The sequence below is a fragment of the Oncorhynchus clarkii genome, chromosome 7, assembly GCF_045791955.1.
Source record: "Oncorhynchus clarkii lewisi isolate Uvic-CL-2024 chromosome 7, UVic_Ocla_1.0, whole genome shotgun sequence".
In the NCBI taxonomy this organism is placed as follows: Eukaryota; Metazoa; Chordata; class Actinopteri; order Salmoniformes; family Salmonidae; genus Oncorhynchus; species Oncorhynchus clarkii.
Window position 1 is genome coordinate 61,556,228 of NC_092153.1, and position 19,878 is coordinate 61,576,105.

Sequence of the window (19,878 nt, forward strand, 5' to 3'; positions counted from 1 at the left end):
ATAAGTGAAATAATCTGTCTGTAAACAATTGTTGGAAAAATGTATTGTGTCATGCACAAAGTAGATGTCCTCACCAACTTGCCAAAACTATAGTTTGTTAACAAGACATTTGTGGAGTGGTTGAAAAACAAGTTTCAATGACTCCAACCTAAGTGTATGTAAACTTCTGACTTCAACTGTAAGTTATTTCTGCCATTCTTTGACAGCATGATGTCATGATGCCTCAAACCGAGAATGGATGAAAGACAAAAAAATGGAAAAGCAGGATGAAGAGATTATAGGAGGGACGCTCTCTCACCCAGACCAGCAGCTGGGTCATGACCACGTCGGCGAGCTGGCAGGCGGCGTGCAGCGCAGAGCAAGGCGGCCGGAGGGAGCCCTCCAGGGGAGGGCTGGGGGAGGCAGCAGGGGGGGGTGGAGAGAGGTGACCCCCTGAGGGAAGGGGGGCATTGATGTCATCCTTGGTGCTATGGGCAAGGAGAAGGAGCAGGCGGGGGAGGTCCCTCTCCATCACGGCCGCCAGCAGACTGGCTGACAGCGTGTTGACCTCTAACCCCTGACTGGAGGAGGGCAGGGCCAGCGGAGCCACAAACAACCTCTGCTCGTACTTGGCTCGGATCCATGACTCCCGCTCCTCTCTGGGACCAGAAACAGACACACATGGTGACAGAGACACGGTTACAAAGGGAACGGAGTGTGTGAATACAGGCAGGTGTATGTAGTCAGACACCTTCACATCTCCTATTTCTACTACTAGCTCTAGCACTTCTATCAACGCAACTGCCTCCTCTTCTACAACAACTACAACTAATACTGCATCTGCAGCCCAGCAAGCTTGCCACTTATTTACACATTAAGTGTCCTATACTCTGTCCCCCAGTGTCTGTCTCCCCTGTCCCCCAGTCCTCACCGTGTGGCGTCGGGCGTGGGTTTTCTGCGGCCCAGCGTACGTCCCTCCCAGATGCTGTTGGCCAGGTGGTTGCCGATGGCACCCAACACCAGGGTGAGTTCTCTGGGCAGGTCGTCCAGGTCCAGAGAGCGGACACGGGACAGGTGGGTGCCCAGGTTCCTGTGGATTCCTGAACACTCAATGCAGATCAGAGCCCCCAGGTTCAGACTGGCCCATGTTGGGTCTGAGAGAGAAGACACAGTTAGGTCTGGGATCAGTCTATATAATAGACTAAAACGTGTACAGTTTTTAGTCCGGGTTGAAACTGCATGCATCGGATTAACAGAGAGCAAACATAGAGATGGGATTAGAGTACCGGTCTTACAGTACAGTTTTATTCTGGGTTGAAACTGCATGAGTAGGATGTATATGGGAGAAAGAGTGGAAGGATATGGAGAACGGAGGGGGTTCCACCCACACTGAAAACCAAGCTCAGTGACATCTGGAAGATGGATGAGGGACCAAGAAAGGAGAAAAAGCAGTAGAGCACGAAAGGAAAGAGAATAGAGAGATATTAAGAGCAGCACGGAGAGATACAACCATCCATAATAAATGACTTACTAGGTGCTTCACAGTCCACACAGAGACTGTTGCCCTTGGCGTTACGGATAGCCTGCAGTGCCACAGCTTCACTCTGGCTGTTCTTACGAGCCTGTGGAACACACACACACAATTAGTCTCTCCTCAGTGACAGCTGGTTTCCAACACAAACACTTTGCCAGACACAGATATTTTCTTGTAGAGAGTGTGTGTGTGTGTGTGTGTGTGTGTGTTCGTCTGCATCCTTGCCTTGTTCTTGCTGCTCTCACACAGCTGCAGGCTGGCCAGGATCTGGCTCTCGATGGCCGTCACCCAGGAGTCCCTCTCCTCCACACTCTGGGCCTCGAAGTGCCACGTTTGGCCCGTGCTCGACACGATCAGAAAGTCAAAGTTATCCTCGTCTGATGACAGAACACATACAGTACACAGACTTGTATTAGAGACAGTCAAATCATGACGTTTTCCCTGACCATGTAACCTGACCAGGAATACAACATTGGTTCCAATCAGGTCACACGGTCAGGATGAACTCATAACAAAGTACCACACTGTGGGTTCAGAGGGTTACGTCCTCCATCACAATGATGATTGGTGGTGGATCTCCAAACGGAACGTACCTGCTAAGTAGACATCGGCATGCATTATTGCATTGCTGTCATGGTGGACAAATGCAGAAGTATGGAGTATATGGAGAGAAGTCTTTTACCGAATGGAGATACAGTAAGTGCTTTGTCTTAGAGACAGACTCAAAAGGCTGCTCAATAAAAGCAGACACTGACAGACAAGTTGACAAACTAAAAAGCAGAGTCAGACAGGATGAAAAGCATGGCTGACAGGCAGACAGACAGAAACAGACAGACAAACAGGGCTGACAGACAGACAGACAAGAGTTCCTCATTACCTGTCTTGTTTATGTTTCTTAAGCTACCAAAGCTTTTTAGTTTCCACATTTTGCGCTTTGCTACAGGGTAAGAGATTAGCAGATCAGACATCCCAGGGAAGCAGGGAGAGAGAGAGAGAATAAAGGAACACAGGAGGAAATGAGGAGGAAGACAAAATAGATCAAAGTGATAAAGGCAGATATTTTGGAGAGAATAAGTAGAAATTCCAGCAGAAGGGCATAGACTGAGTTGAGACTAAGCTTTTTCTTTATACATCTGTTCAGTATTGACCCCTTTCTGATTCACTCCCAAAGTCTATATGGTGGCAGAATTCAATGTGCAATGTTCAGAGAGAAATGTAATGTGCAGAAAATATATGATTATCTGTTATGAGTAGGGAATCATCTGATCTCACATACATTTATATCTGCAATGTTCTGAATGTTTCACCTCACTAAACCATGAATACACTGTGTTGGAAGCTTACCATCTGCTTGGCCAATGGCTACGTCTCCTTTCTGGTTCATGCTCTTCTTCCTGCGATGCTTCTTCCTGTCAACCATTGGGGAGGCTGGGCCTGTATCTTTATAGGAGGAGGGTCTGGACACCCCCTCGATGGCAGAGTCTGCCACAGTCACACAAGCACAAGAAATAAGTTTGTGCCATATGGTATAAAAGTTTTTAAAAAACGAATATCTACAATGACTCAAAAAGATTACACTAGTAAGTAAATTCAAAAGTGACAAAATAATTCACAGAGGACCAGGGTGGCGTACGTACCCATGCTTTGGGGCTTGTTAGAGAGAGTAGAGGGGCAGCGCTGCACCCCTCTGTTCCCCCCAGGAGACAAACCTCCTCCCGCCCCCTCTTCTACAGGCAGGAGGTTACTACCACTACCAGGGACTATGGGGGAGACAGCATCATATTTCAAAGAGATATTACATAAAGACACTCATGACAATTCAGTGATCAAACCAAATAATGTATAGATATTGTAATGTAGATCACACACAAAAAATGTAAAGTGCTTAGTTCTGTTCTATGACATAAGTAAGAGAGATGGATGAAAGAAAGGTGTGAAGAAGAGTAAGTTACAGGGAGAATGAAAAACAGTGAGACACCAAGACGGCTAGAGCGAGGAGGCTCTAGATTAGGTTCAGAGACAAGGAAAAATAGAAGGGGAGAGGTGATAAAGAGAGAGATTGGCTGTCCTTTGGAGCCTAGGGTGTGCCGAGTAGTCAGACAAAAACAAGTATGGACAATTTTCTGCATACGATTATGATCCGAGTATTTTTTGTAATTATCGGTGATTGGAAGAAAAAAAAACATTTGAGGGCCAGCACACATCTTTCTCATGCTAGTCAGTCATGTGCTATGTTCTACGTGGTCTGAATAACTCAACTGGCTGGTTGTAAAGAGAAGGGCTGGTTGTAAAGAGAAGGGCTGGTTGTAAAGAGAAGGGCTGGTTGTAAAGAGAAGGGCTGGTTGTAAAGAGAAGGGCTGGTTGTAAAGAGAAGGGCTGGTTGTAAAGAGAAGGGCGGGTTGTAAAGAGAAGGGCGGGTTGTAAAGAGAAGGGTGGGTTGTAAAGAGAAGGGTGGGTTGTAAAGAGAAGGGCTGGTTGTAAAGAGAAGGGTGGGTTGTAAAGAGAAGGGCTGGTTGTAAAGAGAAGGGCTGGTTGTAAAGAGAAGGGCTGGTTGTAAAGAGAAGGGCTGGTTGTAAAGAGAAGGGCGGGTTGTAAAGAGAAGGGTGGGTTGTAAAGAGAAGGGTGGGTTGTAAAGAGAAGGGCTGGTTGTAAAGAGAAGGGTGGGTTGTAAAGAGAAGGGCTGGTTGTAAAGAGAAGGGTGGGTTGTAAAGAGAAGGGCTGGTTGTAAAGAGAAGGGTGGGTTGTAAAGAGAAGGGCTGGTTGTAAAGAGAAGGGTGGGTTGTAAAGAGAAGGGCTGGTTGTAAAGAGAAGGGCTGGTTGTAAAGAGAAGGGCGGGTTGTAAAGAGAAGGGCGGGTTGTAAAGAGAAGGGTGGGTTGTAAAGAGAAGGGCTGGTTGTAAAGAGAAGGGCTGGTTGTAAAGAGAAGGGCTGGTTGTAAAGAGAAGGGCGGGTTGTAAAGAGAAGGGCGGGTTGTAAAGAGAAGGGCGGGTTGTAAAGAGAAGGGCGGGTTGTAAAGAGAAGGGCGGGTTGTAAAGAGAAGGGTGGGTTGTAAAGAGAAGGGTGGGTTGTAAAGAGAAGGGTGGGTTGTAAAGAGAAGGGCGGGTTGTAAAGAGAAGGGCGGGTTGTAAAGAGAAGGGCGGGTTGTAAAGAGAAGGGCTGGTTGTAAAGAGAAGGGCTGGTTGTAAAGAGAAGGGCGGGTTGTAAAGAGAAGGGTGGGTTGTAAAGAGAAGGGTGGGTTGTAAAGAGAAGGGTGGGTTCTAAAGAGAAGGGCGGGTTGTAAAGAGAAGGGCGGGTTGTAAAGAGAAGGGCGGGTTGTAAAGAGAAGGGCTGGTTGTAAAGAGAAGGGCTGGTTGTAAAGAGAAGGGTGGGTTGTAAAGAGAAGGGCTGGTTGTAAAGAGAAGGGTGGGTTGTAAAGAGAAGGGCTGGTTGTAAAGAGAAGGGTGGGTTGTAAAGAGAAGGGTGGGTTGTAAAGAGAAGGGCTGGTTGTAAAGAGAAGGGTGGGTTGTAAAGAGAAGGGTGGGTTGTAAAGAGAAGGGCTGGTTGTAAAGAGAAGGGCGGGTTGTAAAGAGAAGGGTGGGTTGTAAAGAGAAGGGTGGGTTGTAAAGAGAAGGGTGGGTTGTAAAGAGAAGGGTGGGTTGTAAAGAGAAGGGCTGGTTGTAAAGAGAAGGGTGGGTTGTAAAGAGAAGGGTGGGTTGTACGTTGATCCTGCTGTATTTCTCTGTCCGCTCCCTTCATAATTTCACCTAATCAGATTTCCTTCCATGTTTTCGGGCTGATCATTTACAGTGCATTCGGTAAGTATTCAGACCCCTTGACTTTTTCCACATTTTGTTACGTTACAATCTTATTCTAACATGAATTAAATATATGTTTTTTTCTCATCAATCTACACACAATACTCCATAATGACAAAGTGAAAACAGATTTGTAGAAATGTTTGAACATTTATATAAAACATAAAATACCTTATTCACATTCACAGTGGTAAGAAAAAGTACGTGAACCCTTCGGAATTACCTGGATTTCTGCATAAATTGGTCATCAAATGTTATCTGATCTTCATCTAAGTCACAACAATAGACAAACATAGTGTGCTTAAACTAATAACACATAAATTATTGTATTTTTCTTGTCTATATTGAAATCATCATTTAAACATTCACAGTGTAGGTTGGAAAAAGTATGTGAACCCCTAATGACGCTAATGACGTCTCCAAAAGCTAATTGGAGTCAGGAGGCAGCTAACCTGGAGTCCAGTCAATGAGATCAGATTGGAGATGTTGGTTAGAGCTGTCTTGCCCTATAAAAGCTCACAAAATTTGAGTTTGCTATTCACAAGAATATGTGAACCTGATGTGAACCATGCCTCAAACAAAAGAGATCTCAGAAGATTAAAAAATGTTGACTTGCATAAAGCTGGAAAGGGTTACAAAAGTATCTCTAAAAGCCTTGATGTTCATCAGTTCACGGTAAGAAATGGTCTACAAATGGAGAAAATTCAGCACTGTTGCTACTCTCCCTAGGAGTGGCCGTCCTGCAAAGATGACTGCAAGAGCACAGCGCAGATCTCAATGAGGTTAAGAAGAATCCTAGAGTGTCAGCTAAAGACTTACAGACATCTCTGGAACATGCTAACATCTCTGTTGACGAGTCCAAGACACGTAAAACATTAAACAAGAATGGTGTTCATGGGAGGACACCACGGAAGAAGCCACTGCTGTCTAAAAACAAACATTTCTGCACGTCTGAGGTCTGCAAAAGTGCACCTGGATGTTCCACAGCGTTACTGGCTAAATATTCTGTGGACAGATGAAAGTAAAGTTGAGTTTTTGGGAAGGAACACACAACGCTACGTTTGGAGAAAAAAAGGCACAGCACACCAACATCAAAACCTCATCCCAACTGTAAAGTATGGTGAAGGGAGCATCATGGTTTGGGGCTGCTTTTGCTGCCTCAGGGCCTGGACAGCTTGCAATCATCGACGGGAAAATGAATTCCTAAGTTTATCAAGACATTTTGCAGGAGAATGTAAGGCTATCTGTCCGCCAATTGAAGCTCAACAGAAGTTGGGTGATGCAACAGGACAACGACCCAAAACACAAAAGTAAATCAACAACAGAATGGGGCAAACAGAAAAAAATAGTCCTTCTGGAGCGGCCCAGTCAGAGTCCCGAACTCAACCAGACTGAGATGCTATGGCCTCAAGAGAGCAGTTCACACCAGACATCCCAAGAATATTGCTGAACTGAAACAGTTTTGTAAAGAGGAATGGTCCAATATTCCTCCTGACTGTTGTGCAGGTCTGATCCGCAACTACAGAACACTTTTGGTTGAGGTTATTGCTGCCAAACCAGTTATTAAATCCAAGGGTCCACATACTTTTCCCACCCTGCACTGTGAATGTTTACACCGTGTATTCAATAAAGACAAACGTATAATTGTTTGTGTGTTATTAGTTTAAGCAGACTGTTTGTCTAATTGTTTTGAACTAGATGAAAATCAGATAACATTTTATTACCAATTTATGCAGAAATCCAGGTATTTTCAAAGGGTCGACATACTTTTTCTTGCCACTGTAAGTATTCTGATCCTTTGCTTTGAGACTCGAAATTGAGCTCAGGTGCATCCTGTTTCCATTGATCATGACTCCAATCAAGTTTCTACAACTTGATTGGAGTCCACCTGTGGTAAATTCAATTGATTGGACATGATTTGGAAAGGCACACACCTGTCTATATAAGGTCCTACAGTTGACAGTGCATGTCAGAGCAAATACCAAGCCATGAGGTCGATGGAATTGTCCGTAGAGCTCCTAGACAGGATTGTGTCGAGGCACAGATCTGGGGAAGGGTACCAAATAATTTCTACAGCATGAAGGTTCCCAAGAATACAGTGGCCTCCATCATTCTTAAATAGGAAAAGTTTGGAATCACCAAGACTCTTCCTAGAGCTGGCCACCCAGCCAAATTGAGCAATCGTGGGGGAAGGACCTAATGGTCACTCTGACAGGGCTCCAGAGTTCCTCTGTGGAGATGGGAGAACCTTCCAGAAGGGCAACCATCTCTGCAGCACTCCACCAATCAGGCCTTTATGGTAGAGTGGCCAGACGGAAGCCACTCCTCAGTAAAAGGCACATGACAGCCCACTTGGAGTTTGCCAAAAAGGCACCTAAAGACTCAGATCATGAGAAACAAGATTCTCTGGTCTGATGAAACCAGGATTAAACACTTTGGCCTGAATGCCAAGCATCACATCTGGAGGAAACCTGGCACCATCCCTACGGTGAAGCATGGTGGTGGTAGCATCACATCTGGAGGAAACCTGGCACCATCCCTACGGTGAAGCATGGTGGTGGTAGCATCATGCTGTGGGGATGTTTTTCAGCAGCAGGGACTAGGAGACTAGTCAGGATCGAGGGAAAGATGAACAGAGCAAAGTACAGAGAGATCCTTGATGAAAACCTGCTCTTGGGCACTCAGGACCTCAGACTGGGGCAAAGGTTCACCTTCCAACAGGACAATGGCTCTAAGCACACAGCCAAGACAACGCAGGACTGGCTTCGGGACAAGTCTCTGAATGTCCTTGTGTGGATGAGTCAAAGCCCGGACTTGAACCAAATCTAACATCTCTGGAGACCTAAAAATAGCTGTGCAGCGACGCTCCCCATCCGACCTGACAGAGCTTGAGAGTATCTGCAGAAATGAATGGGAGAAACTTCCCAAATACAAGTGTGTCAAGCTTGTAGCATCATCTCCAAGAACACTCAAGGCTGTAATCCCTGCCAAAGGTGCTTCAACAAAGTACTGAGTAAAGGGTCTGAATACTTATGTATATGTAATATTTCAGTTTTTTATTTGTAATAAATTTGCAAACATTTCTAAAAACCTGTTTTGTCTTTGTCATTATGGGTAATGTGTGTAGATTGATGAGAAAAAAAATAACAATTTAATCAATTTTAGAATAAGGCTGTAACATAACAAGATGTGGGAAAAGTCAAGGGGTCTGAATACTTTCTGAATGCACTGTAGATTGCTGTTGCATCCTACTAGAATAAATCACATGGCCAGGACGTTTACTATCAAGCTATTAATGTGCATAATATCTAACAAATGGGGCAAGGGTAGCGAAAAAGATGCCGATGCTCATTCTGACTGAGTGACAGCAAACTTGGCAGCAAGTTGAACACACACAAAGACACACACACACACACACACACCCCTTCCGCGCGCTGCTTCTAATCTGCAGCGCTTTTGCAGTAAGTATTTTGCCAACATCTACTTAAAGCATTAAAACACGTTCTTTCCGATCACGATTATCATCCGAACAGATCCGACTCTCAACTGTCAATTTATGGATATGATTACAAATCTGAGTATGGCCATGTCGGCACACCCCTATTGGAGCCCCTCTCACCCGCGCTGGCCCCCTCAGGCCCCTGGACGTCTTTGACCAGGCCGTTGAGGCCGGGCGGAGGACCACAGGAAGGGACGGCACCAGCACGGGGCGGGCGTTTCCCTGGCACCTTCACAGTCACCCTCAGCAGGTCCATCTCTTTCCCATGGACATTCTGCATGTAGTCCTGTCAGGTCAGGGGGAAAGGCCAACCATTACAGCAGATATTTCAAACATATATAATGTTACTGTAGCATGGTCCAACCCATTCTGAGATTCAAAATGGTGTTCAGCGGGTTATACAAACTATAACAATGTAGCCAACTCAATGGATTCAATGAGATTCAATATCCAACCATATTCCAAAGTCTTTGTAATAGTGCCATGTGGAAGCTCTATCATAAATGCATGTCCCTGATCAGCTCTTTATGTGTGTCAATACAAACAGCTGAAATATAGTGTAGCACTTAGTGTCAGTGCATTGACTCACGTTGACGCTGGAGTGATAAGAGAGCATGCCGTTGTTGGACAGCGTGACGTATTTCTTCTTCCATTCCTTGTTGAGGGAGCTGCCACTGCGCTTCAGCAGGATGCTCTGGTGGAGGGAGACAGGGATGACGGACATAGGAGGGGAGACAAGGATAAGACACACATTCTTTATCTGTTCTTTATTATGCTCCTTATGCCAAAAGAGCATAGCAGGCTTCTACAAAATCTACCTCATCAAAATTCTCAAAGGTAAGTCAAATCCCTCTCCTAGCTCCATGATGTTAGTTCATTGTCTGTGATGAGCTCCTATAGACTACTGTCAGTTCCTCTCTACAGAAGGGAGCATACAGCTCCTACAGGATATACTGTCTGTTTGTCACCTACCTGTTTGATGGGGATGGAGCGTCCACTACCCAGGTCTCCTATCTTACCGTCTGTACTCCTCCTCTCCGAGTCACTGCCCCTACGGCCCTGCAGACATTGCACAAGACAAACAACAAGAATAAGCAGGTAAATAGAAAACAGAGAGAGAATGCTGTTCATCGACAACAGCTCCGCATTTAACTCCATAGTACCCTCCAAACTTGTCATTAAGCTCGAGACCCTGTGTCTCGACCCCGCCCTGTGCAACTGGGTCCTGGACTTCCTGACGAGTCGCCCCCAGGTGGTGAGGGTAGGAAACAACATCTCCAGCCGCTGACCCTCAACACTGGGGCCCCACAAGGGTGCGTTCTCAGTCCAATCCTGTACTTCCTGTTCACCCATGACTGCATGGCCATGCACGCCTCCAACTCAATCATCAAGTTTGCAGACGACACTACAGTGGTGGGCTTGATTTCCAACAATGACGAGACTGCCTACAGGGAAGAGGTGAGGGCCCTCGGAGTGTGGTGTCAGGAAAATAACCTCCCACTCAATGTCAACTAAGCAAAGGAGATGATCGTGGACTTCAGGAAACAGCAGAGGGAGCATCCCCCTATCCACATCGACGGGACAGCAGTGGAGAAGGTTGAAAGTTAAGTTCCTCGGCGTACACATCACGGACAAACTGAAATGGTCCACCCACACAAACAGCGTGGTGAAGAAGGCGCAGCAGCGCCTCTTCAACCTCAGGAGGCTGAAGAAATTCGGCTTGTCACCAATAACACTCCCAAACTTTTACAGATGCACAATCGAGAGCATCCTGTTGGGCTGTATCACCGCCTGGTACGGCAGCTGCTCCACCCACAACCGCAAGGCTCTCCAGAGGGTAGTGAGGTCTGCACAACGCATCACCGGGGGCAAACTACCTGCCCTCCAGGACACCTACACCACCCGATGTCACAGGAGGGCCAAAAAGATCATCAAGGACAACAACCACCCGAGCCACTGCCTGTTCACCCCGCTATCATCCAGAAGGCGAGGTCAGTACAGGTGCATCAAAGCAGGGACGAAGAGACTGAAAAACAGCTTCTATCTCAAGGCCATCAGACTGTTAAACAGCCATCACTAACATTGAGTGGCTGCTGCCAACATACTGACTCATCTCTAGCCACTTAAATAATAAAGAATTGGATGAAATAAATGTATCACTTGCCACTTTAAACAATGACACTTTATATAATGTTTACATGCCCCACATTACTCATATGTACAGTATATCACAAAAGTGAGTACATCCCTCAAATTTTGTAAATATTTGAGTATATCTTAGAAGAGGCTTCCTTCTGGGACGACAGCCATGCAGACCAATTTGATGCAGTGTACGGCGTATGGTCTGAGCACTGACAGGCTGACTCCCCACTCCTTCAACCTCTGCAGCAATGCTGGCAGCACTCATACATCTATTTCCCAAAGACAAGCTCTGGATATGACGCTGAGCACATGCACTCAACTTCTTTGGCCGACCATGGCACTCAACTTCGCCATGGCACTCAACTTCGCCATGGCCGACCATGGCGAGGCCTGCAAGACGACCACTGCTTTGCTAAAGAAGCTGAGGGTAAAGGTGATGGACTGGCCAAACATGTCTCCAGACCTAAACCCTATTGAGCATCTGTGCGGCATTCTCAAACGGAAGGTGGAGGAGTGCAAGGTCTCTTACATCCACCAGCTCCGTGATGTCGTCATGGAGGAGTGGAAGAGGACTCCAGTGGCAACCTGTGAAGCTCTGGTGAACTCCATGCCCAAAAGGGTTAAGGCAGTGCTGGAAAATGATGGTGGCCACACAAAATATTGACACTTTGGGCCCAATTTGGACATTTTCACTTCGGGGTGTACTCACTTTTGTTGCCAGCGGTTTAGACATTAACGGCTGTGTGTTGAGTTATTTTGAGGGGACAGAAAATGTACACGGTTATACAGAGCTTGTTGCTCTACATAACCCAGAATCTCTGGTGGCACATCTAGCACTGTGATGCAGTGCCTTAGACCACTGCGCCATCCGGAAGGTCCTCATCCATATATTTCTATGTATATATTCTTATTCATTCCTTTACACTTGTGTGTATAAGGTAGTTGTCGTGAAATTGTTAGATTACTTGTTAGATATTACTGTATGGTTGGGAACTAGAAGCACAAGCATTTCGCTACACTCAAATTAACATCTGCTAACCATGTGTATGTGACAAATAAAATGTCATTTGATTTGATTTGGGGGGGAGAGAAAGAAAGAAAGAAGGAAAGAAAGAGAGAGAGATAACTATTATACAGACAGAGAGTAAAGGAAAAAGCACAAATTAGGGACTATAATCCATGAAGAGAGCTAACATAGGGACTATAATCCATGAAGAGAGCTAAAATAGGGACTATAATCCATGAAGAGAGCTAACATAGGGACTATAATCCATGAAGAGAGCTAAAATAGGGACTATAATCCATGAAGAGAGCTAACATAGGGACTATAATCCATGAAGAGAGCTAACATAGGGACTATAATCCATGAAGAGAGCTAAAATAGGGACTATAATCCATGAAGAGAGCTAAAATAGGGACTATAATCCATGAAGAGAGCTAAAATAGGGACTATAATCCATGAAGAGAGCTAACATAGGGACTATAATCCATGAAGAGAGCTAACATAGGGACTATAATCCATGAAGAGAGCTAAAATAGGGATTATAATCCATGAAGAGAGCTAAAATAGGGACTATAATCCATGAAGAGAGCTAACATAGGGACTATAATCCATGAAGATAGCTAAAATAGGGATTATAATCCATGAAGAGAGCTACAATTGAGACTATAATCCATGAAGAGAGCTAAAATAGGGACTATAATCCATGAAGAGAGCTAACATAGGGACTATAATCCATGAAGAGAGCTAACATAGGGACTATAATCCATGAAGAGAGCTACAATTGAGACTATAATCCATGAAGAGAGCTAACATTGAGACTATAATCCATGAAGAGAGCTAACATTGAGACTATAATCCATGAAGAGAGCTAACATTGAGACTATAATCCATGAAGAGAGCTAACATTGGGACTATAATCCATGAAGAGAGCTAACATTGGGACTATAATCCATGAAGAGAGCTAACATTGAGACTATAATCCATGAAGAGAGCTAACATTGAGACTATAATCCATGAAGAGAGCTAACATTGAGACTATAATCCATGAAGAGAGCTACAATTGAGACTATAATCCATGAAGAGAGCTAACATTGAGACTATAATCCATGAAGAGAGCTAACATTGAGACTATAATCCATGAAGAGAGCTAACATTGAGACTATAATTCATGAAGAGAGCTAACATTGAGACTATAATCCATGAAGAGAGCTAACATTGAGACTATAATCCATGAAGAGAGCTAACATTGAGACTATAATCCATGAAGAGAGCTAACATTGAGACTATAATCCATGAAGAGAGCTAACATAGGGACTATAATCCATGAAGAGAGCTAACATTGAGACTATAATCCATGAAGAGAGCTAACATTGAGACTATAATCCATGAAGAGAGCTACAATTGAGACTATAATCCATGAAGAGAGCTAACATTGAGACTATAATCCATGAAGAGAGCTAAAAAGATTACATTTCAAAGAAAGCACAGGGGACCTGAGAGAGGGTTATGGATGGGTCAATGAGGAATCTAAAACAGTAAAAGTGTGTGTTTGTGGTTGTGGTTGGTTGGTGTGTTACCGTGAAGCGGGAGCCGGTGCGTCGCCGTGGGGCACTGCGGACAGACCCTGGGGTGGCGCTGCCCAGCCTCTCCCCCCCTGCTGCCCCACCGATTTCCTTATGACTGATCACTGGGGTGGAGGGCAGAGAGGACGAGTAGTCACTGCTCTGACCACCATTACTGGCCTGAGAGAGAGAGACAAAAACAAAGAAACAGAAAGAGTGACAGACAACAAAAAGGACAAAAGAGAGAGAGATTACAGAGGGCAAAGAAAGACAGATGAATATGTGGAAAAATCTGGAAACAAAATCCATAAATCTAAATGAACACTGATCTGTACACTCCTGTCCAACATTACCATCCTATTGATTTGGACCAGTATCTTATCTCCAGTATGAAGGACTGGAGGCCAGAGCTGCTGCTGTACCTGACCAGGGAAGACTCCTGACACTGGGGTAGAGCCTCCAGAGTGACTGGGGGAGTTGGGCAGGGATTTACAGGAGGCCAGTAGAGCTGCCTGCTTCTTCACTGCCATGATCTTCTGGGCAGCTGTGGTAAGTAGAGAGAGGACAAAAACAAACATTACCCTTCTTAGACAGTCATCTTTCTAATCTAGATGCTGATATAGATGAATGTGAAATTAATTCAAATTGGTTTATTGATTCAAATTCCAGCTACATTGTACTGAAACAACAGAAAAAAGGAGCAGTGTGTGTGTGTTTGTGTGGTCCTCACCCTCGGTGAAGACGCGGTTGACATTGAGGCCATAGGTAGCGCAGGTCTCGTAGTAGGTACAGCGCCTGACGTCTGAACACAGCTGTCTAGCCCTGGCATCCTCTATCACCCGAGGGTTGGTGCTGGTGATTTTATCTGGAGGAAGGAGGAACTACATCAACTACATCCTATTAGAAACCCTAATAAACATTTAGAAACCCATGCAGATGCTATCTTTAGTATAATATAGAGCAGGGTTTCTTAAACTATGGGTCGGGACCCAAAGTGGGCCCTGGACATGTTAGAGGTGGGCATCAAGTTATGAGAATGCATCTTTAGGATGATTTGGGTTCCTTACCCTGGGTTCCTACCACTATGAAGGGGATCTCAGCGATGTTGCGGTGGATGCCAAGCTCGCTGTAGTTCCTGTACACTTCCTGGAAACTGGCCTCATTCTCCAGACTGAAGACCAGGATGACCCCGTCCACCCAGCTAGCCATCTGGAGAGGAGGGGAGAGGGTAGCGTAAAGGAGGTAATAGGGAACAAATGGGGAGGGAACAAGTGAAAGAGAGAGTTGTCAGAGGAGAACATATAAATAACAGGTGAGAAGAGTTAAACAGTCCAACGTGTTAGAGTGAACTCCTGTCAACTCCATGTGTTTTAAGGGGCACTACTCATAAGTCTGCAGTCAGTAAAGCCTTCACCTACCTGTGCATCCGGGGGTCCTGTCTCCTCCCTGATCAGCAAAATGTGACTGTTGCCATCAACAAGTACCTCCTTCTTATACCTGCCCCCTGATAGAGAAAGAAAGAAAGAAAGAAAGAAAGAAAGAAAGAAAGAAAGAAAGAAAGAAAGAAAGAAAGAAAGAGAGAGAGAGAGAGAGAAGCCCTATGTGATACAGTAGTATTTTCTTTACAGGAATGCTTTAAGGCTAAAGTACAAGGTATGATGTCAAACCAGTGTTAATTTCGTCAACAAAAATAAGGACCTAAATATTAGTCAAACACCTATTTTTCAGTGGCAGTTGACGAGACTATTACTGACTAAATAGACTCAGAAAGAAATATGAATAAATATTAATAATAAAACGAGACAAAAATATCTCTGTGACTAAAATCTGACTAGTAAATGGACTGGACAAGAGTTTTTGGAGAGATTGAGAGCTTTCAGTGTTATTTGTAGGGTCCAATGAAAAGCATACATGACATAATTGTAAGGCTTTCCCATTGCAAAGTTGCAATGCTTTTAATGGAGGAAAATAAATACCATGTCCAGGTCATTCACAAGTCACCTCTCTGCCCAGCAACCGTTTTCCAATCTGGCGGCAACAAATCATTGATGCAAATAAGGCCCACGCCTTGGCGTCTCTCCCGGTGGTACATTGCTCCCGGTAGAAAAAGGGGCAATGTTTGGAGCCACTTCACTTATCGTGTTAATTCAAACAAGACCGAATGCAACGTCTTAATTTACATTTTAGTAATTTAGCAGATGCTCTTATCCAGAGCGACTTACAGTAAGTGCATTCACCTTAAGATAGCTGGGTGGAAGAGAGAGTTTGGACCCACAAGCTAATGCGGAAAAATACTACCAACCTCAAGAGACATCTGAAAGTGCATCATCTCAATATATACGCTCAGGTAATAACATATTAATAATGCTAGCTAGTTAGTTTGCAGCAACCTATCACACCTCTACTTATGACAGAACTTTGATTACATTATAGCTACAGTATGTCAAGGGGTGTTTGCCAATTTGCCTGTTGGGAAGAGAATTACGGGATAGGATGTTATGCAGAACGATATGTTGGTAGGACAAGGCTAAGTATGTTTGTGCACATGGAAGTCAGTGATTTATGTTTACCAGGTTAATGAGGCAATGGAAATGTGATGTGACTAAAATAAAAAGGCATTTATACTTGACTAAAATGTCCCACTGTTTTTAGCATTTTGACAATAACCAGACTAAATCATTATTCAAATGACCAAAATTTGACTAAGACTTAATTATATTTTAGTCAAAATTATTAAGACAAGACTAAATCTAAAAAAAAAAAGGAGTGCCAAAATGAAAAATGTCAAACTCACCTTCTGGGTTCTCCAGGGGCTGGTAGCTGCCGCTCATGTGTCTGTGGACCAGGGCTGACTTCCCACTGCGGAGACCTCCCAACACCCCCTGGACACATAGTCAGAAGGATATATTACCCCACTCTTTCTAATAGTGACATGTTTATCATAATCTACAACAGCTACTTCTATTTACTACAATCATCATCAAGTATTCCATTATTAGACACTGTCACTGTCGTTGTCTCTGTTGAAGCAGAAACAAGACTACACCTATTTCCTATTCCAGCGGTATGACAACTGCAATCACTCTCACCAGACGGAGCTCTTGGACGGTTCGACTGAAGGTCCATTCTTGACTGTTACCGCAAGCCGCTGTGAACACACAGAGAGAGGGAAAGAGAGAGAGAGAGGGAGACTGATTAAAACATAAGGTCAATGTTGTGATCACGTGTTCCCTCTCCCTTTCTGCCTCCTGTCTACGGCCTGCTTAGAACAGGGGAAACTTTCACAGTCACCGGCCGTCTCGCTCTACAGCACTCTGAAGCTGTGAGGAATGCCGTGTCGCGCCGTTCTTAGTGTGTGTGGCCCCATACGTGCCCTGTCGCAGGTCCAGATGGCATAGACTACAGAGTTAGGTGAGGGGGGGAGACGGAGAAAAGGAGCGAGGGAATGAGGTAGAGCCGCAAAGGACGAGTGCAAATTAATTGCACAGGCTCAGTAGTGAGGCTCAAGTTCATTACCAGCTCTGTGGACGCAGCCGGAGTGAGAGTGCCAGTGTGTGTGTGTACGTATGTGTCTCTGAGCGTGTATGTGACATGATTACCAAACTATCTCTATGTGTTTTATTCATCCAAAATTCTAATACAAGCCTCAGTAGATTTCACCATAATTTAGATGATGCACAGCAAGCTGAAAATGGGATGTAGAGAGAGAGAGAGAGAGAGAGAGAGAGAGAGAGAGAGAGAGAGAGAGAACATTTCTGTGTCTACAGTGGAATGAGAATTTGGATATCCTCCAAGCATCATAATTACTGGGTACCTGTTATTTCACTGCATCGCCCAGAGGTGTTCAATAATATCTGAAAAGCACAGACAGGGGTCCTCACTACAGGTGACTGCCAATGAGTTGAGACTTTTATTGAAGTCACATAATTTTCTATCTATATACTACTGCAATAGCCATCACACAGAAAAGAGTGAGGTGGAGAACACCCTATGCTCACATGGGGGCCAACAGGATTAAGTCAAGTCACACAACTGCATAGCAGAGTGGAAGAGGACTAGTAGGTACTGTAACATCCTGTAAGTGGCTGCCAGTACCATTCCTCATTGTGACAGAGTCCATCAATAACAGTTGCATTTTAGTCATTTAGCAAGACAGTCTTATCCAAAGAGTCTTACAGTAGTGAGTGCATACATTTTCAGATTTTTTTGTACTGGTCCCCCTGTGGGAATCTAACCCACAACCCTGGCATTGCAAGCACCATGCTCTACCAACAGCCACACAAGACCTAAGAGTGCATTTGTTCAGATGTTGACCTGAAGACTAATGGACATAATATACAGTAGAGCACGCATGTAGAATGAATGTGAAATTCCTTTACAAGGTTTTGCGCATCTCAAATGGCACCCTATTCCCTATATAGTGCACTATACAGGAAATAGGCTGCCATTTGGCACTCAGAACCACATGTAACCGATGTGATTAACCAGTGTGAAATGGCTAGCTAGTTAGCGGGGTGCGCGCTAATAGTGTTTCAATCGGTGACGTCACTCGCTCTGAGACCTTGAGGTAGATGTTTTCCTTGCTCTGCAAGGGCCGTGTCATTTGTGGAGTGATAGGTAACGATACTTCGGGGGTGTCAGTTGTTGATGTGTGAAGAGGGTCCCTGGTTCGAGCCCAGGTAGGGGCGAGGAGAGGGATGTTAGGAAAACTGTTACATTGATGCTGTAGACCCGGATCACAGGTTGCTGCGGAAAAGGAGGAGGTCAGGGGGGTGAGTGTAACCGGTGTGAAATGGCTAGATAGTTAGCGGGGTACGCAATAATAGTGTTTCAATCGGTGACGTCACACGCTCTAAGACCTTGAAGTAGTTGTTTCCTTTGCTCTGCTGTCGAGCGATAGGTAACGATGCTTCGAGGGTGTCAGTTGTTGATGTGTGCAGAGGGTCCCTTGTTCAAGCCCAGGTAGGGGCAAGGAGAGGGGTGGAAAGAAAACTGTTACAAACACAACACAGGGTTAGATTGCATGGGGAGAGAGGGGGAGAAGGAAAACTCCACACCTAACTATACTTAACAAAAATCTTACAGCAACATGTAAAGTGTTGGTCACATGTTTCATGGGCTGAAATAGAAGATCCCAGAAATGTTCCATACGCACAAAAAGCTTATTTCTGTCAAATTGTGTGCACAAATGTATTTACATCCCTGGTTAGTGAGCATTATTCCTTTGCCAATATAATCCATCCACCTGACAGGTGTGGTATATCAAGAAGCTGATTAAACAGCATGATCATTACACAGGTGCACCTTGTGCTGGGAACAATTAAAGGCCACTCTAACATGTGCAGTTTGGTCACATAACACAATGCCACAGATGTCTCAAGTTTTGAGGAAATGTGCAAATGGCATGCTGACTACAGGAATGTCCACCAGAGCTGTTGCCAGAGAATTTAATGTTTATTTCTCTACCATAAGCCGCCTCCAACGTTGTTTTAGAGAATTTGGCAGTACGTCCAACCGGCCTCACAACCCCAGACCACTTTTAACCACGCCAGCCCAGGACCTCCACATTTGGCTTCTTCACCAGCGGGATGGTCTGAGACGAGCCACCCGGACAGCTGATTGAACTGTGGGTTTGCACAACCAAAGAATTTCTGCACAAACTGTCAGAAAGCGTCTCAGGGAAGCTCATCTGCGTGCTCGTCGTCCTCACCAGGGTCTTGACCTGACTGAGGTTCGGCGTTGTAACCAAATTCAGTTACCAAATGCTCACCTTCGATGGCCACTGGCACGCTGGAGAAGTGTGCTCTTCGCGGATGAATCCCGGTTTCAACTGTACCAGGCAGATGGCAGAAAGCTTGTATGGCGTCGTGTGGGCGAGCAGTTTGCTGATGTCAAGGTTGTGAATAGAGTTCCTCGCGGTGGGGTTATGGTATGGGCAGTCATAAGCTATGAACAACGAACACAATTCAGTGTAGTTTCAATGTATGGAATCACTTGGGAAATGTTGGATTTTAGGTCAACTTCCCCTTTAAATTAGACTGAAGTTATGGATGGGAAATAAAAGCTTCAAAAGCTTAACAAGCAGATTCATTCTGCAGGGTTGCAGATACACACACATATGCTTGTACATGGACACACACACAAATGTATATAAGCCTCCAATTGTGGACAAATTCTTGATTTGGGCAACAGGCAGCATCTTACACACACACACACACACACGCACATGCACACGCGCGCACACATACACACACACACACACACACACACGCGCAAACAGCCATATAAATGATGACACTGCCTCATTCAAAAGGGCCTTTGGAGGTCTAAGTAAAGCAGTGTTGAAGCCAACTCCAGTCAGACAGT

At 44.9% G+C, this 19,878-nt stretch overlaps 1 protein-coding gene across 2 annotated transcripts in view; it reads right to left on the reverse strand.

Annotated features, from left to right (window-relative positions):
- Nucleotides 1-19,878, reverse strand: part of LOC139413596 (arf-GAP with GTPase, ANK repeat and PH domain-containing protein 1-like) — a 39,868-nt gene that overhangs the window by 2,096 nt on the left and 17,894 nt on the right. Inside the window, exons 2-18 of one of the 2 annotated variants that reach the window (XM_071161175.1) lie at nucleotides 16,602-16,660; nucleotides 16,307-16,394; nucleotides 14,931-15,016; nucleotides 14,580-14,721; nucleotides 14,243-14,377; nucleotides 13,935-14,056; nucleotides 13,528-13,692; nucleotides 9,778-9,864; nucleotides 9,395-9,499; nucleotides 8,926-9,091; nucleotides 3,151-3,273; nucleotides 2,858-2,995; nucleotides 2,391-2,450; nucleotides 1,739-1,890; nucleotides 1,511-1,601; nucleotides 911-1,133; nucleotides 299-638 (exon numbers count right to left, since the gene is read on the reverse strand). In XM_071161175.1, the coding sequence (XP_071017276.1) occupies nucleotides 299-638; nucleotides 911-1,133; nucleotides 1,511-1,601; nucleotides 1,739-1,890; nucleotides 2,391-2,450; nucleotides 2,858-2,995; nucleotides 3,151-3,273; nucleotides 8,926-9,091; nucleotides 9,395-9,499; nucleotides 9,778-9,864; nucleotides 13,528-13,692; nucleotides 13,935-14,056; nucleotides 14,243-14,377; nucleotides 14,580-14,721; nucleotides 14,931-15,016; nucleotides 16,307-16,394; nucleotides 16,602-16,660 (2,282 nt within the window). The remainder of the gene's footprint in view (nucleotides 1-298; nucleotides 639-910; nucleotides 1,134-1,510; nucleotides 1,602-1,738; nucleotides 1,891-2,390; nucleotides 2,451-2,857; nucleotides 2,996-3,150; nucleotides 3,274-8,925; nucleotides 9,092-9,394; nucleotides 9,500-9,777; nucleotides 9,865-13,527; nucleotides 13,693-13,934; nucleotides 14,057-14,242; nucleotides 14,378-14,579; nucleotides 14,722-14,930; nucleotides 15,017-16,306; nucleotides 16,395-16,601; nucleotides 16,661-19,878) is intronic. The other variant, XM_071161176.1, reaches the window with a different exon arrangement.